Below are 25,802 nucleotides of genomic sequence, written 5' to 3' on the forward strand. Positions count from 1 at the left end.
ATGGACAGCTGTGTGCTTCTCATTCTTCTGTCCTCCACGATCACACTCTCCACAGCTGGTAAGTGAACTGTCATGATTGAAGAATAATAGACAATTATTTGTAAAATTTTAGGCAGGTCTGGTCAAATCACTCTTTTTTTCTTAATTAGTTAAACAATTTTGCATGTTGAAATATTTTTTGCTTATGTGATGAATATATTTTAACTGTATGTTTAAATCCCTATAAACACAAAATGTGGGAGAAAGTTAATTTCAGATTTTATGTTGTAATTTAATTTTTAAATTCAGTAACTTGATAGAAAGTGTGTTCTGAAATGTTCAGGATGATTCCATTTTTAAAGTTTGTTTCTTGTGGAGGTTTTCTATGTATTTTTACTCGGAAAACCTATGTAATGTCATTTGGACGGGGCGTGCAAACGTATAGCAGCAACAGGGAATTTACTTCATACTGTGCACATAGTTCTTGAATGAAATGCATAGCTTGTATAAGCATTCGCACATTTTGGCTATTTTGGAAGACGCTTACGCTGAAATCTAGTAACTCATGTAGGCAAATGAAGTGTTAGGACATTACAAGAATGTAGTGTGGTGTTCCTGCCCTGTCAGGAAATTTAACCGCATTCTACTACAGGGAGGGCATATTGTATATCATTGTGCTTGAGCTCATGTTTGGTTTCTCTCTCTTTCTGTTTTACAGACAGTGTGAGGTTGGTGCATGCGGGCCTTAACTGTGCTGGAAGAGTGGAAGTTCTTCATAACACAATATGGGGAAGGGTATGCAGTAATGACTGGGATTTGAGAGATGCTGCAGTGGTATGTAGAGAGCTAGGCTGTGGCGAGGCTGTAAATACAGTGCAATATGGTCACTTTGAATCAGGATCAGGACCAGTCTGGCTGAATTATGTTGACTGTAATGGATCAGAATCTACACTGAAGAACTGTAAGTCAGGTAGATGGGGTGAACATGAATGTGATGATCATGCTGGAGTTGTTTGTACAGGTAATATTTCACAGAGCTACTTATTAATTAATGTTCATTTTCCTCTTGGTCGTGCTATATGCCCTCTGTATGATTCTGTGTATCTCTGTGCTTTTAAGAGTGAATGTGTTCTACCTTCTGTTGAACAGACAGTGTGAGGTTGGTGGATAGTGGCAGTCGCTGTGCCGGGAGAGTGGAGGTTCTTCATAGAGGACAGTGGGGAACTGTGTGTGATGATGAGTGGGATATGAGTGATGCTGCAGTGGTGTGTAGAGAGCTGGGCTGTGGAGAGGCTGTAGATGCACTGAGTGATGCTCACTTTGGATCAGGATCAGGACCAATCTGGATGAATTATGTACACTGTAGTGGATCAGAGTCTACACTGAAGAACTGTAGATCAGCAGGATGGGGTAAACATAAATGTACTCATTCTAAAGATGCTGGAGTCATCTGCTCAGGTAAGCTTTACTGTTTGTTGATGACCTATTTAATAAAGCAAACATTACCATTTATAGTTGATCAGGTATCTTTTAAATGACAGATAAATAATGAAGCCTTTATTTCTTTCTTTCCGGTTACAATTACATGAATTCTAGAAATCATTTTTTTTAAACATTCAAGTACCACTTGTCATATGTGTGTTTCAACCCCTATTTCTTTACTCATACTCCTATTAACACTGGGGTAAAACAAGTGATTTGTTCAACAATTGCCATTTTATGTCAATAAATTACACCTTTGCTGCTCTAAATCTCCAAACCACAAAGTCTTGTGCACACCCATGTGGTTGAAAATGCAGATCTTCTGCCAGATCTCCACCTCAGTTGATGAAGAAATAGAGAGGATTTTCCCTCATGAGCTGCTGAATGTTAAAGCTCCCACTGGTTGCTGCAGTGATATCTGAAAGCGTAAAGCCTCTGATTGGCAGCTTTCAACCCCAGATTGTCCTCACTTCAGAACCAGAGGTCCAGAGGGTGAAGCTTTACCTAATCCAACTCCTTCTCCATCGTATTTGTATTGGAGTGAACAAGCAGGCAACTCTCTGGACTTCTAGTTTTGCAGCAGGAAGTTTGTGTTTGTTACAGAACCCTAATTATATATAATTAGATAATTATATATAATTACATTATATGACTTGTCAAACAGTTGCATAATCTTCTTTTCTGATGGTAATATTGTAGGCTGGTTGGTAGTTCTCGTTGCTCAGTAATAGAAGTGTTGCCTGTGTATTTATCAATTATCAATTATATATTTATCAATTACTTATCATTATTAATGTGCTTTCTGGTTCTAATATTTTTAGGAGGAGTCAGGCTGGTTGGAGGTTCTCGATGCTCTGGAAGAGTAGAGGTGCTCCATGGAGAGACCTGGGTCACAGTGTATGATGCTGGCTTTGACCAGCAGGATGCAGAGGTTGTGTGTCGAGAGCTGGGCTGTGGGCTTCCTGTGGAGGTGCTGGGAGCAGCTGCTTTTGGCAGAGGGGAGGGTCAGGTGTGGTCAGAGGAGCTTCAGTGTAGAGGCAACGAATCTCAGATTCACTTCTGTCCAACATCATCTTCACTCAAACACCACTGCTCCCATGATAATGATGTGGGACTGGTGTGTGCTGGTAAGAGAAATCTCCACTATTTAGTGTGAAGTTCTCTTACAGATGTGATGCGAAGATGTGCTGCATATTATGTTCAATATATCTTCACTTTATGATTCTATGTAATTCTGTGTGTTCTGGTATCTGTGCAGGTAGTGTGAGATTAGTTGATGGTGGAAGTCGCTGTGCTGGGAGAGTGGAGGTTCTTCATAGAGGACAGTGGGGAACAGTGTGTGGTGATCTGTGGAGTATTAGTGCAGCTGCAGTGGTGTGTAGAGAGCTGGGCTGTGGAGAAGCTGTAGATGCACTGAGTGAAGCTCACTTTGGATCTGGATCAGGACCAATCTGGATGAATTATGTGGACTGTAATGGATCAGAGTCTACACTGAAGAACTGTTGGTCAGGTGGATTGGGTGAACAGGAGTGTGGTCATCATGAAGATACTGGAGTCATTTGTGCAGGTTATTTTTCACTACAGAAAGAGCTGTGACTGTGTCTTTGCAAGCTTTGACAATTTCAGACATGTTTTAAGAATATTTTTGTCAGAATGTTTACAGTGTAAATAATTCACTTTCATGCATTTCAATACTTGATCATAGACAATTTAAAATTAAGCTTGATGCTTTGTAAAAGCTTTAACTCTTTCAATGTTTTACAAAACGCAAATACAGTGGCGAGCAAAAGTTTTGACGTCTTTAATCAAAATTTCTGTTACTACAAATAGTTAACTTAGTATTAAAAGAGGATCTGGTCCTCTTTTAGGAGCACCCAAAGAGAATTAACCTCTCAAATAACTTTTACCAAATTTTCAGACCTTAATCAGCTTGTTAAGGCCAAGGCTTGTTTACAATAATCAGTAGGAAAGGCCAAGGGATGCAAATTCTAACATATTATAAATAGTGCCAACTTGTGTCCTAACAATCAGCAGCCACAGGCTCCTCTACGCAGCTGCCTAGAACTCTTAACATTAAAGTAACTGATGCCTGCAAATCAGGAAAAGGCTGTACGAAGACATTTCAAAGACAAATACAATCACAAAAACATATAGATAGAATTTGACATCCACTTCTAACCCATCCTTGCAGCAAACGCACACATACATGCTAGTGAGCACACACACAGTAAGACAGTGAGCTTCAGTGGTGGACTTTGTGTGTGAACTGCTTGTAGGATTTGCTATGAAAGCAAATAAAAACCCCATTTTAACTGCAAAAGACTTAACATTATTACTGTATAATGAACAAAATCTTACTGTAGAGCCGGAATACAGCATGTTACTCTAGATCTGTAAAGCACCATGGTCACAATCCTGTGGCAGGTGAATTTTACAATAAACATATCCTCTGAGCAGGATTTGTTTTGTCTGAAGTTTGTTAAAGGAAGATTTAAACAAGACAGATGCAGTTTGGAACTCGGTCCTGACTTTTCATTGGTAGAGGGAAAAATAAATTCCATTAAAAGCTCATGAATTTTGGAAGCAATAATAAACACACTTCAGATATTAAAGAAATATCCTCTTTAATGTTATACAATTTGGAAATCAGGAGGCTTATTTTGCTCACTTAGCTATTCATAGTAACAGAAATGATAACCAGCAGTGGCTAAATTTTTACACGCCGCCGTATTTTTCAACTCTCTTTTTAATCATTAATGTGTTGTGTGATCTCTAATTTCTACTTATCATAAATTTTAGGAGGAGTCAGACTGGTTAATGGTTCTCACTGCTCTGGGAGAGTAGAAGTGCTTCATGAAGAGTCCTGGGTCACAGTGTGTGATGCTGACTTTGACCAGCAGGATGCAGAGGTTGTGTGTCGAGAGCTGGGCTGTGGGCCTCCTGTGGAGGTGCTGGGAGCAGCTGCTTTTGGCAGAGGGGAGGGTCAGGTGTGGTCAGAGGAGCTTCAGTGTAGAGGCAACGAATCTCAGCTTCACTTCTGTTCAAGAGCATCTTCACTCAAACACAACTGCTCCCATGACAGTGATGTGGGACTGGTGTGTGCTGGTAAGAGGAATATCTTCACTCATTAGTGTTAATTTTCCATCCGTAGTGTGCTACATAGGATGTTTAATATATGCCCTCTATATGATTGCGTGTAATGCTGTGATTCTGTAAATTCTGCCTTTTATTTTACAGGCAGTGTGAAGTTGATGGATGGTGGTAGTCACTGTGCTGGGAGAGTGGAGGTTCTTCATAGAGGACAGTGGGGAACAGTGTGTGGTGATTACTGGGATATGAGTGATGCTGCAGTGGTGTGTAGAGAGCTGAGCTGTGGAGAGGCTGTAGATGCACTTGCAAGTGATTCTAAATTTGGATCAGGATCAGGACCAATCTGGATGGATGATGTGGAGTGTAGTGGATCAGAATCTACACTGAAGAACTGTAGATCAGCAGGGTGGGGTAAACAAAACTGTACTCATTCTAAAGATGCTGGAGTCACCTGTTCAGGTAGGCTTTACTGATTTTTATATAAATATTTTTAAACTATTAAAGACAGACCTTTAAACTATAGACTATTTTAAACTATAGACTTAAAATCATTTAGTTGCCTTTCATTGTTATCATATTTATCTTGATCCAGTTCAGGGTCATGGTGGTAATAGGGCAAGAACCCAGGTGTCCCTGTCCCCAGCAAGTTGTGCCAGTTTCTACTGGGGAATCCTCAAGTGCTCCCAGGCCATCCAAGAGATATAATCTCTCCAGCGGGTCTTCCAATTAGTCACACTCAGTAGACTTTCAGCAGGAGACATCAGGCGAATCTCATCCACTCCTGGTGTCTTGCCACTATGGCGCTTTCCAACTACCTCTGTATCTTTGGCCAGAGAGATGGATTCTGACTCCCCCTTAGCCTCCAGTCCTACCTTCTAGACAGGAGGAATGTTCTGCAGGTTTAGTATTTCCTCAAAGTGTTCCTTCCAGTGGCCATTAATATCCTCAGATGATTTTAGAGTTTCATTGCCCTTACTGAGCACAGTTAGGACAGTATTTCTTCTTCCCCTTTTTTTTTGCAGAATCTTTTAGAGGCCACTCACAAGTTATTCTCCAAACTCCTCCCATGCTCAGAATTTCACTTCTGCCACAGCCAATGCTGCTACCTTTTCATCTGCAGGTACCTATGAGGTGAATCATGAATATTAAGCTTAGAAAACCTCCTTTTTCTGTTTAACAGCCTCCCTTACAGCCAGTGTCCACCAATGAGTTTCCACTATTCTAGGCAACAACATGTTTCTTGAACAGGGTTCTTTTTGACTCTATTCGCCCAACCTTCTCCAGAACATGCGAGAAGCTTTTTCAAAGATGGGAGTTGAAATCTTTTCAGACAAAATTCAATTTTTTTTCCCTGCAGACCCCACCAGGTCTGGCAGTTTTTCCTGCCACCTGATCCAACTCACAATCAGATGGTGATCAGTTCACAACTCAACACCAAAACATATGGCCTCAGGTCAGATGACACAACCACCAAGTCGGCCATTGACCTTCGTGCACTTTTGCAATGAGTGTGTCTCATCTACCGGGACAAACTCCAAATGTACCTCTCAATATCCTTCTCTTTACTCCCTAATAAGGTTATATTTCACGTACTAAGAGCTACTTTCCATCGCCAAGGACCATGACGTTAAGGATCCTTCTGCCCTTGCCCTTTGCATGATAGGCATCACATCGCATCACCAATCTGTATCTCACGGGTCGTGGGTCTACATGATCCTCCCCCATTACTTGTTTGGGCTAAGCCAGACCGGGGTACAAGGGCTGCTCAGCCACCAGGCACATTCCTGCGGACACTAACCCCAGGCTTGGGTGTGGGTCCTGAAAACTCTTTTCTGGGTAGGGTCGACCTATGCCTGACTCTATCAGGAGCATATGGCCCCTGGTGAACAAGTTCTGGAGATTATTAAATCACTCCATTCAATTCATTTAGCACTGACAAAGTCTTGATCTGGTAGTTAATGTTTGTTTGTTTTTATCACAATGGTATGAATTCTAGTGCCACTTGTTGAATGTGTTTCTGTCATACTTTCTGTCAACACAAATATTCAAAGCAAATGTTAATAACATTATATTACTTTGTATTACAAAAATTGTTGCATAATATCTTTTTTTTATTTTATTTTTTTTATTTAAGGAGTCAGGCTGGTTGGAGGTTCTCACTGTTCTGGGAGAGTAGAGGTGCTTACTAAGAAGACCTGGGTCACGGTGTGTGATGCTGACTTTGACCAGCAGGATGCAGAGGTTGTGTGTCGAGAGCTGGGCTGTGGGCTTCCTGTGGAGGTGCTGGGAGCAGCTGCTTTTGGCAGAGTGGAGGGTCAGGTGTGGTCAGAGGAGCTTCAGTGTAGAGGCACCGAATCTCAGATTCACTTCTGTCCAACATCATCTTCACTCAAACACAACTGCTCCCATGGTAATGATGTGGGACTGGTGTGTGCTGGTAAGAGGATTAGTGTTAAATTATCTTATGAATGTTCTCCATATGATGCTTTATGATTCTGTGTATCTCTATAAACAAAAGATTCTGTATGTTCTACCTTCTGTTGTTCAGACAGTGTGAGGTTGGTGGATGGTGGCAGTCCGTGTGCTGGGAGAGTGGAGGTTCTTCATAGAGGACAGTGGGGAACTGTGTGTGATGATTACTGGGATATGAGTGATGCTGTAGTGGTGTGTAGAGAGCTGGGCTGTGGAGAGGCTGTAGATGAAGCTCACTTTGGATTAGGATCAGGACCAATCTGGATGGATGATGTGGACTGTAGTGGATCAGAGTCTACACTGAAGAGCTGTAGATCAGCAGGATGGGGTAAACATAACTGTGATCATAAGAAAGATGCTGGAGTCATCTGCTCAGGTAAGCTTTACTGATTGCCAATAATATCTTTAGTAAGTCAAGCTTTATTATATACCGTTTAGTGGCCTTAAATTAATATTTTTCATCAAGCACAATGATATGAATTCTAGAAGTCATATTGTTTCAATTCAGTTGTATTCCTTAAAACTTTTAGTGCCAATTCTGGTAAACTTGTTGTTCACAAAAATATTCAAAACATTTATTTTTGCATTTAATTAAATAATATATTAAACATTTTTTTCCCTGATGATAATAATGTAGGAGTCAGACTGATTAATGGTTCTCACTGCTCTGGGAGAGTAGAGGTGCTTCATGGAAAGACCTGGGTCACAGTGTGTGATGCTGACTTTGACCAGCAGGATGCAGAGGTTGCGTGTCGAGAGCTGGGCTGTGGGCTTCCTGTGGAGGTGCTGGGAGCAGCTGCTTTTGGCAGAGGGGAGGGTCAGGTGTGGTCAGAGGAGCTTCAGTGTAGAGGGAACGAATCACAGATTCACTTCTGTCCAACATCATCTTCACTCAAACACAACTGCTCTCATGATAACGATGTGGGGCTGTTGTGTTCTGGTAAGAGGGGCATTTGTATCCTGCAATAATATCATATCTTTGATATTAACTCTAACAAAAAGGTTGTTTACCTTGTGAATTACTTTACTGCACTGTTGAAAAGTTTGTCATTGTTTTTAAGGATTAATGTGTTTAAGCTTTTTGCTTCATTTTCTAAACATTACAGCATAAATAATGTTTCAGTAACAAAATGAGAATGAGTGAATTTTGTTTTGAGGTTTATGCTAATTAATACAGTTTTCATAAGTACTCCTATTTTCCGAGTTTACATCAAGGTTATACATGTTCAGTAAATCTGTATAAAGTTACAACTTAAGGACTGTATCAAAGCTTTTAAATGGAAGTTTAAATAATTAAAAATATAATTACATACACATCAGAAATATAGTTATTTACACAGAATCAGATATATAAATGTAAAAAGCTTACATTACAAATGTAAAAAGTGTGTGTGGGTTGTGCGTTCAATCCTTGCTCCATGTGGAGTTCTCCTTGTGTCTGTGCGGGTTTCCTCTGGCAGTTTCCTCCTACCTTTCAAAAAAATGCATGGTAGGTGAATTGGCTGTACTAAATTGCCCCTAGGCATGTGTGTATGAGTGAATGGTTGTGTGTGATACCCTGTAATTGAGCTCTGATCAGGAAGGAGCAGAAGAGAGGGTGGGTGGATTTATATATTTATGTGGAAGTGTAATAATAAAAGTACGCATACTCACTCACTCACTCACTCACTCACTCACTCTTTCTCTTTTTTTCTCTTTCTCTGTCTATTTATCTTTATGTTGTAAAGACAGTGTGAGGTTGGTGGGTGGTGGCAGTCGCTGCGCTGGAACAATGGAGATTCTTCATAGAGGACAGTGGGGAACAGTGTGTGATCATAACTGGGATATAAGGGATGCTGCAGTCGTGTGTAGAGAGCTGGGCTGTGGGAAAGCTGTGGATTCACTGAGTGAAGCTCACTTTGGATCAGGATCAGGACCAATCTGGATGAATGAAGTGGACTGTAGTGGATCAGAGTCTACACTGAAGCACTGTAAATCAGCTGGATGGGGTGAACATGACTGTACTCATGTTTATGATAGTGGAGTTCTCTGTACAGGTAATCTGCAATTAATCGCTGATGAAAGAATTTAATTATTCTTACTCTTATCATAGTCATCCTACCTGATCGATGTTACTGAAGATGTTGAGTATAGTTTACTTTAATTTATGGATCATGTAAACCATGTAATTCAAAACAGATTGGCTGATATTGACACTTAAGTGCTTTCCTGGCCCAAAAAGCTCTATTTGCTTGATAATGCATTTAAATATTCAGATAAACTATTTATAAATGCATTCAATTAAGTAGGACAATTTTCTATATGTATTATTTGTGCATGTGTTAATGTTTTTACTATACACACAGGTCACAGAAAGACCAGATTTATTGATGGCCATCATCGTTGCTCTGGGAGAGTAGAGGTTCTTCATGGAGAGACCTGGTTCACAATGTGTGATGCTGGCTTTGACCAGCAGGATGCAGAGGTTGTGTGTCGAGAGCTTGGATGTGGGCTTCCTGTGGAGGTGCTGGGAGCAGCTGCTTTTGGCAGAGGGGAGGGTCAGGTATGGTCTGAGGAGCTTCAGTGTAGAGGGGACGAATCAGAGACTTCGCTTTGTTCAACATCATCTTTACTCAAACACAACTGCTCCCATGATGATGATGTGGGACTGATGTGTGCTGGTACAGTATGAGTATTTAAGAATTGCTCTTAAAGAGTGGAGATTTAAAGAGATTCGAGTTTAAAGATTAGAGTTGCTTAGTGATGCTCCTGTAATATGATGTTCATTCAGGTCACACTCAGGCTCGGTTGATGAACGGCTCAGACTCCTGTTCTGGACGAGTGGAGCTCCAGTACCTCAGTGAGTGGGGCACAGTGTGTGATGTAAGCTGGAATATGAGAGCTGCCAGTGTCCTCTGTGGTCAACTGAAGTGTGGGAGTGCTGTGGCTGTGTTGAGGTCAGACTGGTTTGGGGAGGGGAGTGGCCAGATCTGGGCTGATGTGTTTGACTGTCAGGGGAACGAAACACACCTATCAAAATGTCCCATTTCATCATGGAGTCGAACTGCATGCTCTCATAAACAGGATGTTGAAGTCGTCTGCAGTGGTGAGCTATGAAATGGTTCACTGTATCTTGGAGTAAAACTCTGTGTTAATGAACACTGTTCTACTGTGAGACAATGATCACCTCAAACAAGCAGAAAAGCTTTAAGATAAGTGATGATTTTCCTCTTCAGGTTCCTCTCTGGCTTCTCATGAGGGGCGAGTGCGGTTGTCTGGAGGGATGGAGTGTGAGGGGGAGGTAGAGGTGTACTTCAGGCAGGACTGGAGGAGTGTTCTGCTGGACTCCTGGAGTGAGTCTGAGGCCTCTGTGGTCTGCAGACAGCTGGGCTGTTTTTCTGTGCTCAACATCTCCAGCTCCTCTTCATCCAGTTCTGAACACAGCTACATGTGTGTGACGGGTTTCAACTGCTCTGGGAGTGAAGCTCATCTGGGGAACTGCAGCAGTGCACAAGCAGTCAACTGCAGCTCCAGAGAACGGCTGTACACCACCTGCTCTGGTAAAAATTCCTGGAAAAAAACTACCTAAATAAAAATCAACTACTTTGCAACAATCAGTGCTATTTGGACAAAAAAATAACTTAATTAATGTAACTGTTATGCTGTGTAAAGAATTTAGGGTCTAAACTAATTTGTGCATGTGTGTTTTTTGTTTAGGTAAGATTAACTATGTCCACAGCTCCATCAGGCTGGTTGGTTCTGGAGGAGACTGTGCAGGAAGGCTGGAGGTTTTCCACAGTGGCTCATGGGGGACAGTGAGTGGTGACTTGTGGGATATTAAGGATGCACAGGTGGTCTGCAGACAGCTGCAGTGTGGAGTGGCCCTTAGTGCCCCGGTCCCAGCCCGGTTTGGAGCTGAAACTGGACCCATATGGCTGAATGAGGTGGAGTGTGAGGGGAACGAGACATCTCTGTGGAACTGCAGATATCAGCTGTGTGGAGAGGATGAATGTGGACACAAGGATGATGTTGGAGTCGTGTGCTCAGGTAAAGTGACATTAAGAGAGTTGTAAATGCAAGATTTGTACAAGCAAACAATATTTTTTTCAGTTGTTTTCAGTAGACTTTAGACTCAGTGTACATCTTTCTCCCACCAGAGTTTAAAGAGATCAGACTCACTGAGGGCTGTGAGGGGAATCTGGAGGTGTTCTACAATGGAACCTGGGGGAATGTGTGTGTAAATGGGATGGATAAAGAAACAGTAAGTTTAATCTGTCAGGAGCTGAACTGTGGAAGAACTGGCAGTGACTCCTCGACCAAAGCAAGAGTGGAATCAGCTCCTAACTGGCTGGATGATGTGAAATGTAGGAAACATGACTCCACTCTGTGGCACTGTCCATCTTCCCCCTGGGGACAGAACACATGTAATAATAACAATGAGGTGGCTCAGATTACCTGCTCAGGTAGGATATGTGCAATAGTTTTGTACATCGATTCGAATATTTATTACGTATAAATTATTTTCTGTCAGGAAACACAGAAATGTTTTAAATTGCTTCTTTATACTGTGGCCCCCAATGAGCCCTCTATCCATTTCTATAGCATTTTCACCCAAGTGGATTTAAAAGACTCAAATGTCCATCTAAACCCAGACTTCTACTTTTTCAGTTTGACACACATTGCTACAACATGATTAATGAATTTTCTTTTTACACTCAAAGAAAGTGAGAATGATGGTGTATCAAGAAACCATATTAAATGCTCTTCATCTCCCCGTCAGCGTCAGTGCTCAAGTAAGCATCTTATCTGTTTTATTTACTGTTAAATTCTGTTTTACAGCATGTAGCTGTGTTGTTGAGTTCAGTGACTCACCTGACTCATCTGTGTGTCCTCATGTGTTCTATGTGTAATGTAGATCACCTGCCTCTCAGGCTAAGGGGAGGAAAGGGAAGCTGCTCAGGAAGGCTGGAGGTGTATCATAATGCTAAATGGGGGTCCGTCTGTAATCAGCTATGGGACATCAGGGATGCTCAGGTGGTCTGCAGGCAGTTGGGCTGTGGGCCGGCGCTGAGTGTTGATGGAAGTGCTGCCTTTGGTGCTGGTGGAGGTGCTATCTGGCTGAACAGAGTGAAGTGTAGAGGGAATGAGATTCACCTGTGGGACTGTCCTCATTCCCTGAAGAGACACACTGACTGCTCCCACACGCAGGACGCTGGAGTCACCTGTGCAGGTCAGAGGAGCTGGCTGGATTTTTTGGATTTGGGAATTTAAAATTCCATATTATAATATATATAATATAATATTTTAATCCCAGTGTTCATAATGAGCAGGACAATTGTAATCAGGTTTGTTAATGAGGTTTACATTTTAAGAAATCTAAATAAAGACTGTAGAGAATAACACTATGACTTAAAAACAAATAAACAAACAAAAAAAACATGGTTTATTTTTTTTTCTTTTCATGGTTTGTTTCTTTCTGTTTTGTTTCTGTATCTACAGACATAGCTGTACCGCACACTGCTATTGTACCCTCAACAACATCCACAGCCTCCACAGGTACCCTCTTTGTCTATAATTTTGTTTGTGAATAGATTGTTCAGATCTACACAGTTTTAGTTCTGTGTTTTTTTTCCAGCTGTTCCAGCAGTGAAGAAAACAGACCCTCCTTCCCAAACTCTTCCACCAGCTGTTCCCTACATCTATCCAGTGTCTCTCTTGGTGCTGGGAACGATGCTCTTCCTGACCTTAGTGCTTCTGGTTGTGCTGTTTTACAAGAACCGGGTGCTCAGGAGAGGTAGGGAGATTCAGAGATTGTCTACAATCCACTCTGAATGTAACCCCTCTAAATCTGTCTGCTATATATACTGTAAGGAACATCTATTCAAGCTCCACATGAACGCACAGCTTTGTATATAGTGACTGAGAAACATAAATGAATTGTTGTCAGACATAGGCGGAAGCTCACAGCTCGTTTTCAAACTGTGTAAAAACTGCAGATCACTCTGTTACAATCAGACAGTCAGTGTGCTTTATTACTTTTGGAGTGGAGGTCAGCATACCTACGCCTCACTGTACACATAACACTGACCTGTATGGTGATGACTTTATAGATACGTCAGCCTCTGTTATTTTGTTCTATAATGATTTAATTATCCATGCTTCTCTTTGTCCCCCTCATAGTGTACTCTAAGAGTATGCAGACAAAAATCTATGAAGGTCTGAGGAGGGGGCTTGAGGGAGTCTACGATGACCTGAGTAGGAGAGCTGAGGCAATCTATGAAGAAATCAATCCTAGAAGCGTCACTATAAGAAATAGCTTAACACGAAGAGGTGTGTCTGAGTGAGTGAGTGAGTAAGTATGAGTATGTATGACCTAAAGAGAGACTGGGTAGCTGGATTCCTAGTGTTTATTGTCTTGTGTGTATGCATGTATGTAGAAGACAAAGAAAACATTAGAGTGTGTGTATGTAACAATTCTGATTGTGTGACCAAAAGTGAGTGACCAAGAGTCTGTGTGACCAAGTCACTTAAAAGGACTGGTCAAATTAGGTGCTCTGACTTATTAATTAGGCCTAATTAACCAAATGAGGGAGTGGGTAAGCGAATGACTGAGAGAGTGAGTGGTTTGATTAATGATTTGATTTGTGAAAAAATTAGAAAGTAAAAACGTGATTGCGCGAGTGTTTTGAATGAGGGACAGAATGAGTAATTTAGAGGATCAGTCTCACTACTATAAACGCCTCCTCAATCCTTTACTCTCAGTCAACCCGTGCACTTTGAGAAGTCGAGAAGAGAGGACGCATGCAGTGCAAGAATACACAAACAGTAACTAGAAAAACTAGATCACAGGACTGACCAGTCATAAATAATAATAAAAAAAGCTACAATTTAAGCAGTAACATGAAAAGGTTGACTAGATGGTGACTTAATGAAATTAGTAAAACATTAAAACATTTACAACATTTATTTAATGATAACATTGAACAAAACGATCTCTGTAAAATAAGGGAATTATGCATTTGTATGCATTGTGCATATTTTATACTTGCTTAAGTTTTAAAAATGTTAGTATGTCCTCATTTACTTTACTGGCCTAAGGTTGATGGGTCCAGCTGAACACGTCTCTTTAAAATTCCCTACAATTAGCACCAGATAACATTTAAAGACATATTTTATCATTTTAATAAGAAATGTTGTTTGAATCAGGTCCTGTGGTTGTAAAGTGAAACATGGGTGTTAATTCCTAACAGTGTTCACGAATTGTGTGATCCTTCAGTTCTACTCGGGAAGTCCTAAGAGAGGGCCCTCGAAGCACATTTTAAGAACTGCACCACATCTAAATAAAAAATTCTGTTCCTATCTGCTCTGATTTTGCCTGAACTGGTAGCCATGTGAATGCCAGTATATGTGGTAATTGTCTGAGAGTGCCCTCTGCTGTCTGGACTGATATTATGTCCTGTAATCAGTCCAGTTCACACTGATCTCAGCACTCAGAGGCTTGTAAGAGGTTCTGCACTCTAATCGGGTTTCCTTGACTGCTCTGCTCTCCACTAACAGGAAGTATCCTCTCTGAAGAACAACATTCAGGATATGAAAATGTGGATGAGGAACTTCTCTTAGGTAAGAGGATCAGTGTATATATGTGTGTGTGTGTGAGAGAAAGAGAGAGTGTAGCAGATGTGATTATAATTGATGGTAATTGACTTTTTGAACATTTTTAAATTTAAATATTCATATTACTATTGATATAATAATTTAAATAAAAAAAACTAATTATAGAACTCAAAACTTAATTTGTTTTTTTAAATTGAACTAATGTGATTCCCTGTGATGCCACATCCGTCCATAGATGGGAGTCCAGTAGAGCACAATGGCCTCACTCTCTCTGGACCTAATAATATTAATTATAATAATTAATAAGGGAGTTGTTGATATACAGAGTGCATTCACATGGTGGACTACTAATAATTTGTAAAACTACAGATATTAAACATTTAAAATACCTTAAATATCTCTGTGTTTTTGGTTTAGAGGACGCAGCAGACAATTATGATGATGTCATCAGTGATGATCATCAGAGGTCAGCTGATGTAACAGGTATGACTGTAATGTAACAGTACTGTAATCTCCAGCATGAACACAGTCACTGATGATACTGATGCTGATTTAATGAGCTTTCTCTCTACATTCTGACAGAAGACGTGTCAGATAACTATGATGATGCTGTTCCCACTGAACCAAACTCCACCATTAAGACCAGTAAGATTTTATTCATGTAGAGAAACCATTACAAACTTCTACAATCTGAATCTTTCTTATTCTTATAACTGATCTTCTCATGTTGCTGCAGTGGACACAGCAGAGGACTATGATGATGTCATCACTGCTGAACAGGATGTAGGAGGGGTTAAAGGTGAGAGGCTGATCTTGTGTTCGGTTCAGATGTACATGAGTGTGTAGAGTGGAGTGAGGGAGTTAAATGATCAACACGTTTACATGATCTGCTGTTTCTGCTGGAAATAACCGGGTCTCCATTAGTTTAGTGTGGAGCAGAGAGCTGCCAGTTTACTAGAAGACTCCATTCACTCATGTTACCAGTGCAGTCATATTTATTCATGCAGTAATAGTTCAGACTCATTCTCAGTCCTGTTCAGTCTCACACTCTAAGTGCAGTGTGTGGAACTGTGTAAGAAGTGTGTGCTTGAACGATTTTTCAGCAGAGTTGATGAGTCTGTCTGGAATACTGTGTGTTTAGTGCGCTGCCGTTTCAGCACATCTGTCTGTGCTCTAAAAATAAGGAATCTGCTACCATCAACAATGCAGATGCTTTAAAAATAGTTGTTTGTTATAAATGATCATATATTTTCTACAGAGACTCAGTATATTTACAGCTCTGTAGACTGTGCTCTTCCACTCAGAGGAATCTCTTTCAGTATTCACTGTTATTGCTGGAGCAGCTTACCCTAAACATCTTAGCTTAATGTTGGTGTTAATGAAATGCTGTCATATCATAAATAAAATCATTAATAAAATATAAATATAAATATGGCCTGGGACTGTATTTTGTACAGTGTTTGAATACAGTGTACTACAATAAGATGTGTTATTTGAAAGAAATCTGCTCCATTTACAGATTATGATGGGGTGGAGGAGGAGTCTCAGACAGTGATGGATCATGTGACTGAGAGACCACACCCAGTGTCCCTTCAGACACCACAAATGATTTATTATAGACCACAATTCATTCTTTATAAACCATAAATCTTGTATTTTCTAGCTTTACTTGCTTCAGATGAGAATAAGGTACCAGATACAACTAAATGTCCTTTCACCACTTTTTAAAGCTTTCAGTCTTTAGTACATTTTTCAGCATTTTTGAAATATTGAACATATTTTGTTACTTTTAACAGAATCAGTTTATTATGTTTAATATAAAAGTGAATGAAGTGATCAGTTAGTGAATTAAAGGCTTATTAGAGAAATGTTAAGAAATGCTGAAATAATTAATGCTCCACTGAAATGTTGAATTACTTCAACATGAATTTAATTTTCATTGTTTTGTATTTAAGAGGATAAAACAACACGAGCTGCTTGAATGAAGAGCTGCTTCTCTCACTGAATCCACTAAAGAACCAAATGGGAATGAAGCCACAAAGCCTCAATAATAATGAAGAATTCAGTTCTGTTTCCTATGATTTAGGAGTGTGAAGTGTGGGATCTCCTACTCTGGGCTATTCTGTGTTACTCTCTAAACATAGTTGAAAAAACTTACAGTGCATTCTGTATTTGATGAAGTCTGGATCAGGAATACACATTAAGATTTACTAAGATAGGTCTTTTCAAGGTTAAAGAAGAGGTTTAGAGAGAGGACATATTTGCACCTCAACAAGGACAATCAATAGAACAGAGAGTTTAGACACTCCACTGAACCTGTATATATATTATTATTATATATTATATATATTAAAATATAATCATGAAGACCAATAATGAGGGAACAGAGCAAGTGCAGAGAAATAGAGAAAACACAGAACTTTCAGATTAGTTGAAAGCTGAACCAGTAATTTTAAGTGTTTGTTCTTTTTGTTTCGTTTTCCCCCTCATTTTTACATCTTAAGAATTTTAGTGTGAATTTTTTTTATTTCATGAATCATAAATCTGTTCTTCCTCATAAAGCAATTTAAATAAATACAGTGAAGGCTAGTTTGTTGTCACTGCACTCTTTTCTATCATAAAGGAAATCTCACATCACCCATTAATAAGGAACTACATTCTTCATTCTGGAGCTTAATGTTATATAGACTTCATTTACCTGAATAACAGAGTGATTCTGAATGATGGTGTCAAATACAATCTCTTCATGTTTACTAAAGGACTGTGCTCTGATAGATTCAGAGGTTTCAGCTGGGTGACAGTATTCTGTTATAGTATACAGAGTCTGTTATTCTGTCTGTGAGCTGGACTGAGAGAAATTAACTGGAGAGAACAGAGATGCACATTAGCAGGTTGTTGTGTGAGGGGTCTAAAGGGGCGTCAGACTTCAACTGTGCTCAGGATCCCCCTAGTCAGGTCTCCCCACTTTAATTAATTTTAAAATAAGAAGCTCAAAAACTCAGATTCAGCGTTTCCAGGCGTCTGTTCATAGAGATCTCACAGGATGAATTTAACTGATTTAAATAAACAATTAGTTTACTATAATTTGATCAAATGATTGATGTTTATTGACTGTGTAACACAGAAAGCAGTCTGAGGAAATCTTAATTAAAAAGAATAGAAACAGAACAATGTAATACAGACTGGTGGTTTGTATTTAAACAGCAGGGCAGTGGAGACATCAAGCCCACCCCATCAGGCACAACCTCACCACATCTCACTTAACAAGTAAATTCTTCATGATTGCTGTCAGTTACATTAGAGGAGAAAAAAGCAGGTGTAGCTTCCTAAGGATTGCAAGGAGGTGATTGCTGTACTGCCCCCTTGTGGTCACAGGAGGTTCTCTGTTTCAACCACAAACACAGAAATTCTGTCAGAAGACTTCTGAACTATCTGCAGTGTTTCCACAGATCAATTTTAAGAAAGAGAAATAGTAATTTTAAGAAATCCTTCCAATGTGGTCTAACTCTGCTCCTCAAAACCACTTATTTTATACCAGCAGTGAATTCAGCAACACCAAAACCTCCACCCTGAACCTCCACCCTGAACCAATGTATTCAAAATAGTGCTGTTGATAGATTAACATTCTTGTGTTAATCACAACAATATTAAATATCAAATAAATGTGAGAACACACATGTATTCTCATAAACTGGCTAAAAGAATCAGTTTTTAATATTTTTTTTATATAATATATATATATATATAATTTCATTGAAGTTTTGAGAACTTTGAACACGACGAAGCTCGGACACAGTGAAAATGCTTCAACGACTTTATAAGAGATAAAGAGATAAATCAGTCATTGGGCTGGATTGAGAGAGAGAGAGAACACACAGCACAACTGCTCTGAGCACAATCGCTGGATCTGACAATATTTCATATCATTTTACAGAAACATGAAAAGTTTGCTTTGTGCTGTTTGACAGCATGAGGCTGGAATTCCACCTTAAACAGCGCTGCAGTTTCATTCTGCTGGATTTAAGGTGGAACTGAAGTCCAGTAAGAAGCTGGAGTGTCTCTCTAGCCTCGTTGGTTGTTTAGATAAATCACCAGGTTCTGAATTTAGAGGCAGAAATGTTAGACTGAGGTTATGATGAGGGGTTTACATTACCAACAGTCACACTGACAAAACCACACATTTCTCAGCATTACAGCAAAAAAACGAGGGAAAGACATTAGAGCTCAGATCAGGCCCAAAAGATCCAGCCCGAACCGACCCGGTCCGCCCCATAAACGATCATTAGGAGCCTGAACCTGATTTAACCCCGACATTTTTTAATAATTAGAGCGTTAAAACTCCCCTTTTTACCTGCAGTTCTCAGGTGTTTAAATGAGTGAAATCTGTTCAGAATGATGTTAATGAACAGAGCAGCAGGAAGAAGCAGAGGTCCATTATTTATCTGTCCATCTAACAATGTGAACAATGACCCACAGGCCTGAACATCAGCAAAATAGGTTACAAGATGATGTGTGAATGACTGTTCTCTACTAAAACAAGGTTTAAAAGAACATAAACCTCTTTGTGTTGATCAAAGGAACATTTTTATATTAAGCTTATAGCCTAATATAATAATTAGCACAATAATTAGATATATATACCCTGTCCGGTCGGAATCAAGAAAATGGTCTGTGACTGAGGCCTATGTTTTTTAATGCTATCTTTAATTTTATATAAAGCCCATATTCTGTATGTGCTGATCTACTAAGGTTTGTAGAACATTCTAAAGCTTTACTACATAGATGTTATAAATACATGATCTGTGGTTCATTTTCTGATCTAACTGTATTTGCAATATTGTTTGTATCTCAAAGTTTAACCCTTTGATTTACATCCTATACCGAGGCCCTGTCCACCCATATTGGGCCTCTTTGGAATACAGGAGACAAGTGAACGTGAGTTTTATGTTTAAGGTAACATTCTTACCCTATTCCATACACTGAATATAGGAGAATACAAAACCATATTAGGACACTCAGCTGACCAGTGCAGTGAAAAATCTACTTCACAGTCTTAAACTCCCATTTCTTACATTTACTGATTATTAATCCTCTGCTGCTCCACCTTGTGGAGAAGAAAATGTACTGCAGTGAGTAAAACCCTGTTTCTGCAGCTGTTTGTAAAAGTACAGAATTAAAGGATTGTGATAAAAAGATATTCATTTCTGACCATATAAATTATGACATTTATTAAATCAGAGGATTTTCCTAATTTCTGTTCTTATAGTGTGATTTTTACTCTGATTTCCAAAACAACATTATACATTTACATTTATGGCATTTAGCTGACGCTCTTATCCAGAGCGACTTACAAGGTAACTCATATTACAGAGGTGAGTCAGTGTAGTGTTAGGAGTCTTGCCCAAGGACTCTTATTGGTGTAGTGCAGCATAGTCACCCAGATCGGGAATCGAACCCCAGCCTCCCACATGGTGTGGTAGCTCAGAGGCAGGTAGTGGTGTTATCTGTTGCGCCACACCAACCACAACATATTATACATTTTACTCTGTTGAAACACAATTGACTAACTTTCAGTTGTTGGTTTATTTATTTATTTTTATTAGTGTGATTTATTAACTCTTCATTTTACAGTATAACATTTTCTACATTTAAATACAGAAAATAACTTTCAATAGCATATTTATTTTATTACTGATAAACTTGTATTTCTGTTTATTTGTATATTAACTTGCTCTGCCTGTGTGTGTGTGTGTGTGTGTGTGTGTGTGTGTTGGGAGGGGCGTTATCAGTGTATGGATCAGCTCTCTGCAGGTGCAGCATTAAAGCTGGAGTGTTTCCTCTCTCTGAAGTCAGTCTCCTGTATGTTGGTGGGTTTTCTACCACACTGCTGCCAGTCTCTCCTCTCTCTCACACACTCCTCTAGAGAGGGAGGTGGGGTTGTGTTGATCAGCGCTGACGCTCTTTTGATAAATATGGAGAAAGAAAAAAATGCCTCCTCTGATTTGTCACTGAAAATGTTTGATGGTTTCCTCTCCTCTTTCTAATAAGGTCATAGTGAGTGTGATTGGCGGCTGTGGGGTCTCTCTCTCTCTCTCTCTCTCTCTCTCTCTCTCAGTGTCTTCAGTCTCTCTGGGGGAGTGGAGGTGAAGCTTGTTCTGCTGCTGAGTTGAACGGAGTGTGTGCAGGTCAGAGGGAGATGGACAGCAGTGTGCTCCTCATTCTTCTGTCCTCCATGATCACACTCTCCACAGCTGGTAAGTGAACTCTTACTGAATTTCTCACTGAGACTCAAATATCTCAAGTTTCAGAGTTTTTTTTTTGTTGTTGTTGTTATAACTGACATTGCTTGAAATTATCAGAAACTTCATTGATCGCTACCAAGTTTCATTCTGTCTGTTACTGAATCAATACAAATGTTGATCAGATAAACTTAAATCATAAGAGTTTTAAATGTAAAATTTTAAATTAGATTAGAATAAAAACAGTTCATCTTTACTTTACGACAATGTGATTATTGGGCTATTTATTTAAACATTACACATTACATCATTGATCTCTTTCTCTCTCTTTCTCTCTCTCTCTCTCTCTCTCTCTCTCTCTCTGTTGTACAGGCAGTGTGAGGTTGGTGGATGGGGGCAGTCGCTGTGCTGGGAGAGTGGAGGTTTATCGTAATGGACAGTGGGGAACAGTGTGTCGTTATAACTGGGATCTGACAGATGCTGCAGTGGTGTGTAGAGAGCTGGGCTGTGGAGAGGCTCGGGATATTGCTCCGTTTGGTTCTGGATCAGGATCAATATTGATGGGATTCATGAATTGTGGGGGATCAGAGTCTTCACTGAATAACTGTGATTTTCCTTCATGGTATACACTAGCCTGTATTTCTCATGATCTAGATGCTGGAGTCACCTGTTCAGGTACGCTGCCCTGACTGCTGAAAAACATTTATCACTGACATTAAAACACAACAACTAACAGTAATCAAATAACAGTGAATGAATGTATCACTTCTAAATATGCCCTTAAAATATATTTCATTATATTCATCAAGTATTCATTTTCAGTTTTAGTTTTAGTACTGTCACAATTCTATTTGATCATTTATCCTTATGTGTAAATGTAATGTGTAAAGTCAGATTTGTGAAAAGTATAGAGGAATGTGTCTGGAGTTTATATAGTAATCAGCCTCTCAGTCAGCCAGTGTTGGTCAGTCCTGAGAGCTTCTGTTAATGCACAAGTCAGAAACCCAGACTTGCTGATGGTCATCATGTTTGCTCTGGGAGACTCGAGGTGTGTGTTTACAATGACTGGGCCACACTGTGTGATGCTGACCTGAAGACTGTTCATTATTTTTGTCATATAAGCAAACTACTGTTTCCACTAGTGATCCACTCTAGTCCTCATACTCCTGTATTAAGCTTTCATTTGTATATTCAGGTCACACTCAGGCTCAGCTGGTGAACGGCATGGACTCCTGTTCTGGTCGAGTGGAGCTCCAGTACCTCAGTGAGTGGGGCACAGTGTGTGATGTAAGCTGGGATATGAGAGCTGCCAGTGTCCTCTGTGGTCAGCTGAAGTGTGGGAGTGCTGTGGCTGTGTTGGGGTCAGACTGGTTTGGGGAGGGGAGTGGCCGGATCTGGGCTGATGTGTTTGATTGTCAGGGGAACGAAACACACCTGTCAAAATGTCCCATTTCATCATGGAGTCGAACTGCATGCTCTCATAAACAGGATGTTGGAGTCGTCTGCAGTGGTAAAATTTTAAAATCATATACGTCCGTTTAGAGCAATGTGCACCATTTAATGTTTGATTATGTGTTAATGACACACATTTAAATTGGAAATGTTTATTAATAATAAATAATGTTTAAGGTTTTCCTCTTCAGGTTCCTCTCTGGCTTCTCAAGAGGGGCGAGTGCGGTTGTCTGGAGGGATGGAGTGTGAGGGGGAGGTGGAGGTGTACTTCAGGCAGGACTGGAGGAGAGTTCTGCTGGACTCCTGGAGTGAGTCTGAGGCCTCTGTGGTCTGCAGACAGCTGGGCTGTGGCTCTGTACTCAACATCTGCAGCTCCTCTCCATCCAGTTCTGAACACAGCTACATGTGTGTGACGGGTTTCAACTGTTCTGGGAGTGAAGCTCATCTGGGGAACTGCAGCAGTGCACAAGCAGTCAACTGCAGCTCCAGAGAACAGCTGAACATCACCTGCTCTGGTGAGAGTTACAACATCTAATTATTAAAAGTGTCTTTAAAATCATCAAAGTGTCTAAAAATAATTTCTAATCTGATCTAAAATGATGTACTGCGCTCACTGTTAGCTGCTTCGTCATGTCGAGGAACAGCTACATTTTATTCATTTTAAAATGTGTGTGTCTGTGTGTGTGTGTATAGGTAAGTTGAACACACTCCACAGCTCCATCAGGCTGGTTGGTTCTGGAGGAGACTGTGCAGGAAGGCTGGAGGTTTTCTACAGTGGCTCATGGGGCACAGTGAGTGATGAATTGTGGGATATTAAGGATGTGCAGGTGGTCTGCAGACAGCTACAGTGTGGAGTGGCCCTTAGTGCTCTGGTACCAGCTTGGTTTGGAGCTGGAACTGGACCCATATGGCTGAATGAGGTGGAGTGTGAGGGGAATGAGGCGTCTCTGTTGAACTGCAGATATCAGCTTTGTGGAGAGGGTGAATGTGGACACAAGGAGGATGTTGGAGTTGTGTGCTCAGGTAAAGTGATCTTAAGGGAGTTGTAAATGCGATGTGTTTACAAGCAAGCAATTGTTTTCAATAGATATGAGACGCTGGAAAAAAATATGTTTATTAAAAACTGAACTTCAGGTTTAGTGTGCGTCTTTCTCCCACCAGAGTTTAAAGAGTTCAGACTCACTGAGGGCTGTGAGGGAAATCTGGAGGTGTTCTACAATGGAACCTGGGGGAATGTGTGTGTAAATGGGATGGATGAAGAAACAGTAAGTTTAATCTGTCAGGAGCTGAACTGTGGAAGAACTGGCAGTGACTCCTCGACCAAAGCAAGAGTGGAATCAGCTCCTAACTGGCTGGATGATGTGAGATGTAGGAAGCATGACTCCACTCTGTTTCACTGTCCATCTTCCCCCTGGGGACAAAACACATGTGATAATACCAATGAGGTGGCCCAGATTACCTGCTCAGGTAGGACACTTGCAGTGGTTTAGTAAGTTGATTTGAGTGTTTTGATCTGTTTTCTATTTTCTTGTAGTAATACAGGGACACATTGTGGCTTGGTTGAAATGAAATTATATTTATAATTATAGTTTTTTTCAGAATTTAAATTTAAAACATAAAAACATAGGAAATATGATTCAGTATATTATTAATAATGTATAAAGTAGCAAACACTGTTTCAACACTATCAATCTCATGTTCACATGAAGTCACTGTAGTCACTGAATAATACACATTTACATTTATGGCATTTAGCTGACGCTCTTATCCAGAGCGACTTACAAGGTAACTCATATTACAGAGGTGAGTCAGTGTAGTGTTAGGAGTCTTGCCCAAAGACTCTTATTGGTGTAGCGCAGCATAGTCACCCAGATCGGGAATCGAACCCCAGCCTCCCACATGGTGTGGTAGCTCAGTGGCAGGTAGTGGTGTTATCTGTTGCGCCACATTAACCACACCTTAGTGTGTAATAAGTGTGTTAATGGGGTTAAAAGAGAGAAATCAAGTTAAGGTTCCTCACACTCACATCTTCTTTACAAATATTTCTTTACAAAAAGTGGCATATTCCATAGCATATTCTACAGCACCTATATTTATATTAGCTAAAGTGTGCTGCTAGTGGAACAGTGACTGACAAATTACATATTTCTCTGATTAATGAAGGACAACTGGGCCACTAACTGACTAACACAAAGTCTTAGCTCCACACACATGACATGTCCCAGTAAACCTGTTCATGAACAGTGTCAGTGGTTAATGTTTGTTTTAGCCCTGGTCTACAGACTGAATGCTGACTCTGCAATTGTTGTAGTCTATTATAAATGCTCGGATAAGTCAACATCTTGGCTTTAATATATCAAATGTTAATAATAATATTTCTTTTTATTACAAAAATAGCACTAGAAACTAAAAAAATAGTATTATGTATAAAAGAAACATAGTGCAGTTTTATGCAATGATTAATAAATTGCCTTTTTATATTCAAAGAAAAGGAGAATCCTGGTGTTTTAAGAAGCCATCTGAAATGCTCCTCATCTCCCCGTCAGCATCAGCGGCAGTGCTCAAGTAAGTACATTGATTTAATCAATAATCAGTTAATTACAGCATTAATCACAAGTGATCCAGCCATCACTGCTCTTCTTCTTTACACAAATATAAATTACTTTTAATCAGTCTGTTTTATTAACAGTTACATTCTGTATTACATTTAATGACTCAACTGTGTGTGTGTGTTTGTGTGTGTGTCTGAGATAGATCACCTACCTTTCAGGCTGAGGGGAGGAGAGGGAAGCTGCTCTGGAAGGCTGGAGGTGTATCATAATAAATTATGGGGGTCTGTCTGTGATGATCTGTGGGACATTGAGGATGCTCAGGTGGTCTGCAGGCAGTTGGGCTGTGGGCCGGCGCTGAGTGCTAATGGCAGTGCTGCCTTTGGTGCTGGTAGAGAAGCTATCTGGCTGAACAGAGTGAAGTGTAAAGGGAATGAGATTCACCTGTGGGACTGTCCTCATTCCCTGAAGAACCACACTAACTGCTCCCACACGCAGGTCGCTGGAGTCACCTGTGCAGGTCAGAGGATTGGATTTTCTGGTTGTACTGAATCCAATCAAAAAAATTTTTTTCAGTGTTTTTAATCTTGATCACTTTCGCTAATATTGGATATCTTAGAATGTCATTTTTGCTGATCAAACTTTAATAAGAAAAAAATTTAATTGCAAATTAAGTCTTTATTGTAAAAATTGTGTGTCTGTGTTCTTTTGTGTTTTGTTTCTGTATCTACAGGCATAGTTGTACCTGCTACTACAACTACTCCTCCACCTTTAACAACAACCACCATCTCCTCCACCTATTCAGTGTACTATCTGATGCTCTTTCTGCTTGTATTAGTGCTTCTGGTGCTGTTTTACCAGAAAATAGTGCTCAGGAGAGGTAGGCAGATTCAGAGATCATCTACAATCCACTCTGCATATAAGCCCTCTGAACCTGTCTGCTACA

The 25,802-nt window shown here is 40.1% G+C and overlaps 2 protein-coding genes across 2 annotated transcripts; both read left to right on the plus strand.

Annotated features, from left to right (window-relative positions):
- Positions 1-16,263, plus strand: LOC140549716 (scavenger receptor cysteine-rich type 1 protein M130-like). The gene is made up of 24 exons (XM_072673462.1): positions 1-58; positions 1,129-1,437; positions 2,283-2,588; positions 2,720-3,028; positions 4,261-4,566; positions 4,699-5,010; positions 6,686-7,000; positions 7,661-7,963; positions 8,751-9,059; positions 9,369-9,683; positions 9,794-10,108; positions 10,239-10,562; positions 10,720-11,049; positions 11,160-11,465; positions 11,724-11,795; positions 11,918-12,232; positions 12,502-12,558; positions 12,647-12,796; positions 13,183-13,332; positions 14,560-14,622; positions 15,034-15,099; positions 15,199-15,261; positions 15,353-15,415; positions 16,136-16,263. Exons 1-24 carry the CDS (start codon positions 1-3, stop codon positions 16,261-16,263), a joined length of 5,244 nt encoding a protein of 1,747 aa, XP_072529563.1.
- A 4,549-nt stretch (positions 16,264-20,812) lies between these two features.
- Positions 20,813-24,876, plus strand: LOC140549717 (scavenger receptor cysteine-rich type 1 protein M130-like). The gene is made up of 6 exons (XM_072673463.1): positions 20,813-20,870; positions 22,051-22,365; positions 22,499-22,822; positions 23,001-23,330; positions 23,469-23,774; positions 24,800-24,876. The coding sequence occupies exons 1-6, from the start codon at positions 20,813-20,815 to the stop codon at positions 24,874-24,876; spliced, it is 1,410 nt and encodes a 469-aa protein (XP_072529564.1).
- Positions 24,877-25,802: the final 926 nt, after the last annotated feature.

The sequence above is a fragment of the Salminus brasiliensis genome, chromosome 2 (genome assembly GCF_030463535.1).
Source record: "Salminus brasiliensis chromosome 2, fSalBra1.hap2, whole genome shotgun sequence".
Classification (NCBI taxonomy): domain Eukaryota; kingdom Metazoa; phylum Chordata; class Actinopteri; order Characiformes; family Bryconidae; genus Salminus; species Salminus brasiliensis.